Source organism: Canis lupus, chromosome X, assembly GCF_003254725.2.
Source record: "Canis lupus dingo isolate Sandy chromosome X, ASM325472v2, whole genome shotgun sequence".
Taxonomy (NCBI): Eukaryota; Metazoa; Chordata; class Mammalia; order Carnivora; family Canidae; genus Canis; species Canis lupus.
The window spans coordinates 41,722,729-41,734,378 of NC_064281.1; the positions used below are offsets into that span (position 1 = coordinate 41,722,729).

Consider the following 11,650-nt stretch of genomic DNA (forward strand, 5'->3'; position numbering starts at 1 on the left):
CTGCTGGTGCCTGGAATGCTCTTCCTCTAAATATTCCTCAGATGCATTTCCCTTTAGGTCTCAGCTCAAATGCCACCTCCTCAGAGAAGTCTTCCGTGACTATGCTGTCTAAAAGAGCAACTCAACCCCTCTGTTACTCTCCATCCCTTTCACCCTACTTTGTTATTCTTCATTCCTTTTTATCACCACCTGACATCACATTGTATATTTACCCCTATAAGATGTTTAATTTAGTACAATGACTAGAGTAAGTAAATGTATATGGATACCAATATATTTATATATATCAGCATATACATTTAAATATATGCATAAGATGATATGTGTATTTTATATATATACTATACAAAATACATAAATACATAAATTATACAGTTTCTTATATTTACATGTAATAGTATATTTATATTTATTTCTTACAAATATATAACCTATACACTAGTGAGTGAATATTATACATCACTATATTTCTTTACAATCACATACATATTAAGCAGCATATATGTTTATACACCTAATGTAGTATACAGCCTCCCTATATATCTATAAACTGGGGATGATTACAGTAACTACTTCATATAGTTGTCATTTGGATTAAAATGAGTTCCAGGAAAGAATCCAGCAGTGCACTGGAGCCAAGTTTGCAGACAGCTTTTTCAATTTTCAGGAATATCGCGACAGAGTTGTTAAGCAGTTATTATTTAAAATGAAATAATATAAACTTACAATTAAATAAATGAGATTATTTATTATTTAGAAAGTGATACTCAAAACTCGTCACTTCCTGACTATTTTACTACATTTCACTATTCTCTATGCTTTGGAGGTCTATTTGAACTGTATGGTAGAAATATTACACTAATGCATCTCTTCCGAATTTTGTTCCGTGACTACACGTCAGTAATTTAAAATCTGACAAGATAATAGTATGGAAAACTGGCAAATGTGAGAAATCGGGGCTTTCTCCCTCCCCGCCCCCAGCCCAAAGAGCTCTTTAGTCATTTACCAGCACACCACTGAGAGCACTTGGAATAGATGCTTGACATATGGTAAATGCTTTAATGCTTCCATTACTATATTTGCTTGTGCACCGGGTCGCGATGCAGTTTTTAGTGGGTTGAAGTTAAAAACGTTTGAGGAACACAGAATCACAAAAGGACACTGTGCTGAACTACGCCTATTTAAATCCTCCCGATAACTCTGTGAAGCTATATGACTCATTAGCCCTATTTCACAGAGGGAGAAACTGAAGTTCTGAAAGGTACAACTCAAGTGGGTTCGAATTTGGCCACAGACCGGCTTCCGCGCTCTAGCGCACTTAATTAACGCACTTTCCTTTTTTTAAGATTTTTCTGTTTATTTATTCATGAGAGACACAGAGAGGGGGAGAGAGAGAGAGGCAGAGGAAGAAGCAGTCTCCATGCAGGTAGCCCGACGTGGGACTCGATCCCGGGTTTCCAGGGCCACGACCTGGGCCGAAGGCGGCGCTAAACCGCTGAGCCACCCAGGTGTCCCCAAAAGTACTTTCCTAACAGGTTCTAGGACTCTAGCTCTAATTTCACTTCGCAACACGGCTAAAACGAACGGATTCCGTCGTGCGCGTTGCATCTTGGGAAATGTAGTCCCCGGTGAACACGCTGGTCCGAAATAGGAGGGGCGGGGAGTGAAACGATCTTAGCCTTGGAACAAAGGAAGGGTCGGTTCTTGCGCCTCGCGGTATTTCAGCCGCACAGTGCGCGACTTCAGCCACTCGGCTCGGCCCCGTTGCATGCTGGGAACAGCAGTCCATGAGACCAACTACGTCGACACAAGATGACGGGGCTCACGTTGTACGTTCAGGTCGGGTTCGCGCCTAGCGGAGCCTTCGCGTTCCAAGATGACAGGCTCGCCACGCTGCGGGAGTCCGTAGGCATGCGCGACAGGCATTTGGACTAAGAACACAAACTGAAGCCTTAGGATTTCTGGCGAGTCCGCGCTCTCGCCGAGTCTCGGGCTATTCACGGACCAGTCTCCTCGTCCCCCTTCTCCCCACTCTGAAAGCTAAGGTAGGCCCTGGGGGAGCGGAGGACGTGGGTCCAGGCCGAGATGGCTGTGGCACGCCTGCGCTGTCCCGCTGGCGAGGGAAGGAGGGAAGTTCGCCTTCCGTGCTGCAGCCGCATAGTCTGGGTGGCTGGTGCCGATTGGGCTGCAGGCGCCAAGGTTTGTCTGTAGAAGATAACCGCTGTGCGGGGTGGACTGGGAGGCTGGAGGGCGCAGGGGTCCAGGTATTGGAGGAACTTCCTTGAATGGGGTCTGGTGGTCCCAATGGGGACGTGGGCTTTGAGGCAATGATGCGAGACCGAGAGCGTGGCCAGAGGACTGTTAGTGGGGCAGGTAGGTGAGTCGCAGGAAAGTACTGGGGGTCTGATGGGCATTGTTAGCGTGGAATCGATGGGGGCTAATAGGAGTGCTTTAGTCAACATGTTCATGGGGGCCAGGGGTGTGTTCATTGATGAAAGAAGGGGTGGTAGAGTGGGCAGGTAGAAAGAAGATAACAGGAGGTGGATGGGGGTATGATCCCTGAGGGACTGCTGAGGTATGTTAAACAAGTTAATAAATAAAGAGCGATGGGACAGTAGTAAGCCAAACAATAATGGTGAAGCTATGGAGGGAATAATAGAGGCCAGTGGGAGTCGTGATCAAGGAGCCAATGGGGGCAGTGATCACAGAAAAGTGAATGGGAGGGAGAAGGTGTGTTGTAGTCAAAAGGTTTGGGTGATGTAGCATGATAATTGAGGAATTGATGGGAACAGGGTGAACAAAGAGAGGGTAATAGTAAGCTGCTGGGGTGTGATCAAGTGATTATTGAGGGGGCAAGGTGGACATTGAGGGAGAATGGGGAACTGATGTTTGATCATAGGGGTTAACATGTGTGATAATTAAAGGATTACAAGGGCTAATGGTGAGATCTATGAAGGATCAGTTGGAGGGCTGATTAAGAGCATAATAGGAAGCTTAAATAGGCCAGGATTTTCTACATATTCATGGAGATTGATAAGGATGAAGTAATAAAGGAGTTACTGGGGGCCTAATCATTTATTAATGGGGAATGGGGTAGGGAGAGATTAAGGGAGTGAGGAGTACAATAAAGTAGTATTAGGATAATGGGAATAAAAGCAAGGGATTTATAGTGGGCTGATAGAGGTGTATGAATTTAGAGGCCATGAAGACAGCTGGGGAGATAGATGGTCAGTGAGATGTTAATGGGGATGAGGTGAGTGGAGATGCATTCAAAGTCAGTGTTACAGGGCTTGATGTGTGGAGTATGGGGGGCAGCAGTGGGAGGTCAACGGGGTCGGTAATGGGTCATCTATTAGTATTGGGTTTGGGGATCTGTGAGGTGAGTGGAGGAGTCTGTGGAGTGAGCAGGGTGGGTTCTGTGGGGGTGAGCAGTGAATCCTTAGAGTTCAGTGATGGAGTCCCTCGGGCCTTGTGAGGTCAGTGGGGTTAGGGACTGGGCTCTACTTTTCTCATCTTCTGAGTGAGCTGTCATGGGGTTCATGGGGGCGGTTGTGTGGTTCTTATTGCCCTGAAGACATAGATGGTAGCCCACTCACCCAGTTACTGATACAGTGCAGCATGAGCTTACTGTTGGCAGGTCCCTGGGCAAACAGCGTGTGAGATGGGACGGACATCGAAGGACAAGCGGGATGTCTACTACCGCCTGGCCAAGGAGAATGGCTGGCGTGCCCGCAGTGCCTTCAAGCTGCTACAACTTGACGAGGAATTCCATCTCTTCCAAGGTCCCCACCTGGTGGGCGAGTTACTGGGGAATGGGGTGGGCAAAGGAAATAGAAAAGTGGGCCATGCCTGCAGAGCTTCCTATGGTAGGTGGGCTGACTGGGAGGGTCTATGGGGCAGGGGCCAGGCAGGAAGAGGGGCAGGTACTTGAAAGGAGTTGGGCATGGATAGATGTGGGTGGAGAGGGGTGAACTTTGCAGGGCTCGGGGTTGGAGAGGTGGCTGCAACTGACCATTACACCTTCCTGTGTGTGCTCAGGCGTGACACGGGCAGTTGACCTGTGCGCAGCCCCAGGCAGCTGGAGCCAGGTGCTGAGTCAGAAAATTGGGTGAGTGTGGAGTCCCAGATGGGGCAGCCAGGAGGGTAGGCCAGGTCAGGGATGAGCCAAGAGTAAAAACTGGGCTGACATGGGTCATGTTGTCCACAGGGGCCAGGGTTCCGGCCATGTGGTGGCTGTGGACCTTCAGGCTATGGCTCCGTTACCAGGTGTGTTACAGATCCAAGGGGACATCACCCAGGTAAGAGTATTGCTGGGGGTATTGGAGTGTATCCTGGGCCAGAGCCCCTCTAACCTGGCAGCTACGCAAAGTGGAAGAGAAAGAGAGAGTAACCAAGAGAACCTGAGAGAGTGTAACAGTGGAGAAACAGAGCCAGCAGGTCATCATCGCAGAGACAGCTAAAAATGATGGGACTGGGTCCTCAGAGATGGAGCCCAGTCTTAGACCAGCAAAGCCTGAGGTTTGGCTGACCCAAGGTTGCTGGCTAGGACCATGGGCAGGTGGTGTTAGAGGGCTGCAGACAGGGGGGCCTGGGACCACTTTTCTTCCCTCTCTTCCATAGCTGTCCACTGCCAAGGAGATCATCCAGCACTTTGAGGGCTGCCCAGCGGACCTAGTGGTGTGTGACGGGGCTCCTGATGGTAAACAGCAGGGGTTGGGAGACCAGGCGGGGCCCTGTGTGTGTCCTTCTCTGTGGCTCCCACATCTGTTGGCTTCTTTCTTTCTCTCTCTTTTTTTAGAGAGGTGGGGGCAGAGGGAAAGGGAGAATCATAAGCAGGCTCCATGCCCAGTGTAGGACATGGGGCTCAGTCTCACAACCTTGAGATCATGACCTGAGCTGAAATTGAGAGTCGGACACTGAACCAACTGAGCCTCCCAAGCACCCTCTGTTGGCTTCTTTCACCACTTCAGCTACTCCCTGCCTTCCCTCTGCTTTCAGCTGTCCCCCCACATCTAGCAATTTCTCCCTACCCCTGCTTCCTCAATCTCTGCTTCTGTCTCCTCCATCTCTACACCCTATTGTTTTGGTTTTGGCTGCAATCCACCCTTCCCTTTGCCCATCTCTCATATGCAACTGTTTCTATTGTGCTGATCATTCCTGTTTTTCAGTCAGCTGTTCATTCAGTGCACATTTATTGAGCATTTATTATATGTCGGGCACTGTGCTACATGTGGGGAAGACATTTGTGTATAAAATTCTTTTTTTTAAAAGATTTTATTTATTTATTCATGAGAGACACAGAGAGAGAGGCAGAGACATAGGCAGAGGGAGAAGCAGGCTCCATGCAGGGAGCCCGATGTGGGACTTGATCCTGGGACTCCAGGATCACGCCCTGAGCCAAAGGCAGATGCTCAACCACTGAGCCACCCAGGCGTCCCTGTGAATAAAATTCTTATGTGACCTCATAGACCTAATATTCTAGTGGGAGCAGAGGGAAAAGAAACAAATGATGGAGTCACATAGTATGTGAAGAGATAATAGGTACCATGAGGAAAGTCAATGGAAAGGAGGGGACAGGGAGTACCTGTTGGAATTTTAAGTAAAGTGGACGGAAAGGCCCCCAGGACTTTAACACAAAGACCTAACAGAGGTGAGGGGAGTAGTCCAGGGGCATATATGGAGAAAGAACAGTCCAAGTAGAGGGACCAGCCAGTGCAAAGGCCCCAAGGTGGAGGATGTTTGGCATATGCGAGGGCCTGTGAGGATCATAGTGGTTAGGGACGCCTGGGTGGCTCAGCGGTTGAGCATCTGCTTTCGGCTCAGGGCATGATCCCAGAGTCCTGGGATAGAGTCCCACATCAGGCTCCCTGCATGGAGCCTGCTTCTCCTCTCTCTTCCTGTGTCTCTGCATCTCTCTCTGTCTCTCATTAATAAATAAATATTTTTTTAAAAAAAGGATCAGAATTGTTAGATTAGAGGGAGTGAGGGGGAAAGTGGTAGCAGGGGAGGTCAGAGAGACAGGGTGGGGGAAGGTCCTTGTGTGGGGTCCTCGTGGGCCCCAGTGAGCATTGTGGCTTTTTCCTTGAGATGAGAACTCAGAAAAAAAACATGAGACGGTTGTGAGCAGAGGAGGGCCATGCCTGGCTCAGCTTATGACCGGACCCCTCTGGCTGCTCTGAGCAGTGTGAGGGGGCAAGGGTGGGAGTAGGAGGCGACTGCAGTAGCCCAGGTGGACAGTGTAGCCCAGAGTGGTGGTGGCAGAGATGAGAGGATCAATCCAGCAGATCTTCTGCAAGTACAGCCAACAGGACTTGCTAACGCTTCAACATGGATGTGAGGAGAGAACAGAGTATGTCAAGGTTACTGAGGTTTTTGGCCTAGAACAGCTGGAAAGATCAGATGGAATGGGAAAAGTGGGGTAAGGAGAGAGGTTTGAGCAGAAAGGTCAGGAGTCTGGTCTTGGACATGCTGAGTCTGAGATGTCCAGTCTGATCTGTGAGTCAGGTGCTCAGAGGAGCAGTCTGGGTTGGAGGTAAGAAATAATAATAATGATACTTGTATATAAGGTGGTTTGGAAAATTAGAATGAGTTCCTAAGGGTTCAGAGCCCAGAACACGCATCCAGTTGGCAGGTGGTAATTTGCGTGCAGAACCTCAGTAGGAGGAGAGCCTGGGAAATGGTTGTAGCATCCTGACCTGTCTGGGATGAGGAGATAGCCAGAACCGGCTGGCCCTCCTAACACTGTTCTTCTTGCTGCAGTAACTGGCCTCCATGATGTTGATGAATATATGCAGGCCCAGCTCCTCCTAGCCGTGAGTAACCTTGGCCACCCCTGCCTCAGTTTGGACCCCTCATGCCTGTCTCCACCTCAGCCTTAGCCATTTGTCCTGCCCACAGGCTCTGAATATTGCTACACATGTCTTGAAGCCAGGGGGATGCTTTGTAGCCAAGGTGAGCATTGGAGGACCTGGTGAGGGCAAAATAAGGGTCCTCCAGGGCCGCCCTTGTGCCTTCATCCCCTGTCTCCTCGCCCTACAGATCTTCCGAGGCCGGGATGTGACCCTGATCTACAGCCAGCTGCGAGTCTTCTTCTCTAATGTGCTCTGTGCTAAGCCCAGGAGCAGCCGCAACTCCAGCATAGGTCAGTGGGGTGCAACGGACAGGCAGGCAGACACGAATCTTGGGGATGCATCTTGTGTGGGGTGGAGGTAGCAGTCACCCCTCGCTCTACCTTCCACCCACAGAGGCCTTCGCTGTCTGTCAGGGTTATGACCCCCCTGAAGGCTTCCTTCCAGACCTGACCAAACCCCTGCTGGACCATTCGTACGGTGAGAGCCAGAGTTCTGGGCCCCCTCCCTGGGGAGACTCTACCCCCTTATGGAATGTATGTCTTAGGAGGGCCCTCAGCCCCACCCCTGTATGGATGTTTTGTCCCAGGAGGATCTTCATCCCAGTCTTCTCATGGTTACTCTTGGGTCCCAAGTCCTGCCCCAGTGGAGATTACGCCCACCTAAGTTTCTAGCCTAAGAAGACTGGGTCACGCACCCAGGTGGATACTCCACCCCTGCATGGGAATTTGGCCTCGAGAGAGTCTTTAGCCTGGTCCCTAGAGGGAAAAGGCACAGAGCCTGCTCTTAAGGTGAACACACTTGAGTGAGACAGGGTTCAGGCAGCTTATGGTAGAATGGCAGGTGAACATAAGGCGCAGTGTGAGAAGAGCAGGAGAGGGGGATGCTCTAGAACAGGTGATCTTGGAGGGGCTCCCTGAGGAGGTGATCTGAACAAAATGAAGGATTTCTGGTGGAGGAGTGTGAGAGTAGCTGGTAGGTACATAGGAAGGATTCTGTACCCTTGCTGTAGAAGGAGTCCCAACTGGTCCCAGGCATCCCAGTCCTGTCCTGTCTTATTTCTCCCTGCTTGTCAGATCCAGATTTCAACCAATTAGATGGTCCCACTCGCATCATTGTGCCATTTGTGACCTGTGGAGACCTGAGCTCCTATGATTCAGACCGCAGTTACCCACTGGACGTGAGTGCCCAACCAATAGTAGGCAGGGGATGGCGGGGTAGAGGGGCTCTCCTGGGTTCTCATATCCTCACCATCTTCCCCCAATGTGTCCCTGCAGCTAGAGGACGGCTCAGAATATAAGTACACTCCACCCACGCAGCCCCCCATCTCGCCACCGTACCAGGAGGCCTGCACGTTGAAGAAGAAGGGGCGGCTGGCCAAGGAGCTCCGCCCCCAGGACTGCCCCATCAGCACAGTGGACACGCTGTCCCAGCCCCTGGCGGCCCCACAGCGCCACACCCTGCTGGCCCCTGAGGTCCGGAAACCTGTGGCCCAGGGCCCTCTGTGCCCTTTCTCTGAGCCCACAGTGAGCCCCTCTTAGTGTACCTCTCTCTGTCCCCAAATGGCGTGGTTCTGGGGCAGGGTAGAATGCTCATCCCTGCCTCCCAGCAACTATAAAAAGTTGATGGGTAAAACCAAGTGTAATGAATGGAAAAGCTTGGCAAGTACCTGAGTCATTTTTCTTTTTCTTGGGTAGGTGGAAGACAGTGAAATGAATTGTTCGCCTTAATACACTCAGGTAAATTTGCCTTTTTAGCTAATAGTTTGAGTGAAGAGCACCTTTAAGAAAAAAACTCAGGAAAATTTCACCTTTGAAATGTTTATATCAACTGATAAGATTTCAGTCAGCCCACCTTTACTAAGTACCTGATGTCACATGCCAAGAACTGCTTTCAGTGTTTTAGGTATGGAGGCATTCAGCAAACTGTTTCTTTTTTTTTTTAATTAATTAATTTATTTATTTATGATAGTCACACACACAGAGAGAGAGAGAGAGAGAGGCAGAGACATAGGCAGAGGGAGAAGCAGGCTCCATGCACCGGGAGCCCGATGTGGGATTCGATCCCGGGTCTCCAGGATTGCGCCCTGCACCAAAGGCAGGCGCCAAACCGCTGCGCCACCCAGGGATCCCAGCAAACTGTTTCTTAACCACACGCTGTGTGCCAGGCATTGTTCTAGTTTGGGAGATAAAGCAGGGAACAGAACAGGCAAATATTCTGGTGCTGGTGGAGCTTCCAGATTGGGAAAGGGGTAATAAAAACAGCTTATGAATGCAGGAGTTTCTACACACGGCATACACATAGATACATTATATATGCATACTTGTACACATACACATTTCTAGCTTTCATTTCAGTATATATAGCTTAAATTATACTGTAGATATAAAGGTATATTTATATATATATCATATATATATGTAAAGGTAATAAGGGATATAAAAATTTTTTTAAAGATTTTATTTATTTATTCATGAGAGACACACAGAGAGGCAGGCTCCATGCGGGGAGCCTGATGTGGGACTTGATCCCGGGTCTCCAGGATCACACCCTGAGCTGAAGGCAGATGCTTAATTGCTGAGCCACCCAGGCATCCCAAGAATTATTTTTAATAAAGTAAGGTAAACAGAATCAGGAATTTCAGGGGTGGCAGTTTTTCAGTTTTTAAATGGGTTATCATGGAAGGGCTTACTGAGGTAATGTTTGAGCCAAGACCTAAAGGAGGTGAGGGAGGGAATGCATGTGTTCATCTAGGGGAAGAATGTTCCACGGAGAGAGAGTAGCAAATGCAAAGATCCTGAGGTAGAACTATGGCTGGTGTGTAAGGGAGTAGCGAGGGGCCAGTTCTGCTCCTAAGAAATAAGTACCAGAATTCTTCACTGGCACTATTTGTACCCTCAGGCTAGATATAGCCCAAACATCTATTAACTGCAGAGTGGATCATTAAATCATGGTATATTCACAGTGGGGAATTACACAGCAATGAGAATGAACATACTACAATTATGAAAACACCTTGTCAGTCCTTAAACTGAACCTATATAAAACATGTAAGTGTGTATTTTTCTGTATGTTACAGTTCACAATAGAAGTGGTAGGGGGGAAGGTCAAAAAAATGTTAGTACTGGGGCACCTGGGTGGCTCTGTCAGTTGGGCATCTGCCTTGGGCTCAGGATGATCCCGGGGTCCTAGAATCAAGCCCCACAATCAGGCTTCCTGCTCAAGGCGGAGGCTGCTTCTCACTTTGCCTCTCCCTCTGCTTGTGCTCTCTCTCTGCCTGTCAAATAAATAAATAAAATTTTTTTAAGTTTTTAAAAATTTTTTATTTATTCATGAGAGACACAGAAAGAGAGGCAGAGACGCAGGCAGAGAGAGAAGAAGCAGGTTCCATGAAAGAAGCCTGATATGGGACTCAATCCTGGGACTCCAGGATCACGCCCTGGGCCGAAGGCAGACACTCAACTGCTGAGCCACCCAGGGGTCCCAAGTACTGACATTTCTTTAAAGATTTTATTTATTGGGATGCCTGTCTTCAGCTTAGGGCATGATCCCAGGTCTGGGAATTGAATCCTACATCAGGTTCCCTGTGGGGAACCTGCTCCCTCTGCCATTGTCTCTGCCTGTGTGTGTGTGTGTGTTTCTCATGAATAAATAAATAAAATCTTTAAAAAGAAATGTTAGTAGTTGAGTGAAAAATAATTATGGGAGAATGTATGTTTAAAATTTTCTCTGTCCCTGATTTTAGGTAGCTGGCAGTCTACTACAACCCAGAAGCTGTTTGGCGACAGGAAAACGAAAGAACTTACATTGATGAACTCATTTTCAAATATCTCATCAACGGGTCCTGAACATTCAAGCCCTGAATGGTAACCCACAACAACTAGCAGGAGCCCAGCAAGGAAAGCAACAGCACAGTATGCCTGTCTACACCACAGAGGGGATTTTTGAGCGAGGCCTTGCCTCCTTTCTAAATCTTTCCAGAGGTGTCCTGATTATTTCTAGAGTTTACCCCCAAAGTAGGGGTTCTTCACCGTATAGAAATCAGGGGTATCTGTGAACCTGATGGAGGAAAATCTTACATCTTTATTTTCACTAATATAACTGAAATTTCACTAATATAACTAAAATTTAGCTTTACTCCCCAATAGGAATACTGGCAACAAATCACAATAGTAAAAGCAGTGCCTGTTACCTTTTACCTTCCCACCAATACAAATTAGTTACTTTTTATGTTCCATTACAGTTTTTGCAGGCATCTTAAGATGCTGTTCACGTTTGGCACTACTTTGACTTATAGAAGATCTTATAATTTGATGTACTAATAAAAAAGTCCATATATTACTGTATGCCAGTGTTGTTTCATTTTAATATATATAGTAATATTTGTTCTCATTAACATAAGACATAAATTTAAAGTATACAACCTAATTCAATGTATACTTATTGCAGAATGATTACAGTAAGTTAATATGCATCACCTCACAGAAATTTTTTCCTGTGATAGGAACTTTTAAGATCTCTCTCTCTTCTCTCTTTTTTTAAGATTTTATTTTATTTATTCATGGGAGACACAGAGAGAGAGGCAGAGACATAGTCAGAGGGAGAAGCAGGCCCCCTTGTAGGGAACCTGATGCGGGACTTGATCCGGGGACTCCAGGATCATGCTCTGAGCTGAAGGCAGACACTCAAATGCTGAGCCACCCAAGTGTCCCAAGATCTCTCTCTTTTCTAAATATTTTATTTAGCCATTTGAGAGAGAAAGAGTGCAGGGGTGAGGAGGGGGAGAGAGATAAGAGCAGGCT

The 11,650-nt window shown here is 47.8% G+C and overlaps 1 protein-coding gene across 11 annotated transcripts; it reads left to right on the forward strand.

Moving 5' to 3' along the window:
- The first annotated feature begins 1,764 nt into the window (after positions 1 to 1,764).
- On the forward strand, positions 1,765 to 11,194 carry FTSJ1 (FtsJ RNA 2'-O-methyltransferase 1). 11 transcript variants are annotated; one of them, XM_025468775.3, is made up of 13 exons: positions 1,765 to 2,045; positions 3,613 to 3,782; positions 4,039 to 4,108; positions 4,208 to 4,304; positions 4,621 to 4,699; positions 6,760 to 6,812; positions 6,898 to 6,951; positions 7,039 to 7,141; positions 7,245 to 7,328; positions 7,925 to 8,028; positions 8,126 to 8,374; positions 8,546 to 8,587; positions 10,594 to 11,194. In XM_025468775.3, exons 2-12 carry the CDS (start codon positions 3,662 to 3,664, stop codon positions 8,576 to 8,578), a joined length of 1,047 nt encoding a protein of 348 aa, XP_025324560.1. In that variant the 5' UTR covers positions 1,765 to 2,045; positions 3,613 to 3,661; the 3' UTR covers positions 8,579 to 8,587; positions 10,594 to 11,194. The 11 variants fall into 11 exon arrangements, with proteins under 11 accessions (XP_025324560.1, XP_025324561.1, XP_025324559.1 ...); XM_025468776.3 differs by having other exon boundaries at positions 3,618 to 3,782; XM_025468774.3 differs by having other exon boundaries at positions 1,767 to 2,045; positions 3,638 to 3,782.
- The last annotated feature ends 456 nt before the right edge of the window (positions 11,195 to 11,650 follow it).

Coding starts and splice junctions, on each gene's coding strand:
- FTSJ1 (XM_049107745.1), top strand. CDS start 2,086: ATGGCTGTGGCACGCCTGCGCTGTCCCGCTGGCGAGGGAAGGAGGGAA. Junction 4,109..4,207: donor GTGCTGAGTCAGAAAATTGG/GTGAGTGTGGAG, acceptor TGTTGTCCACAG/GGGCCAGGGTTCCGGCCATG. Junction 8,375..8,545: donor GCCCTTTCTCTGAGCCCACA/GTGAGCCCCTCT, acceptor TTTCTTGGGTAG/GTGGAAGACAGTGAAATGAA.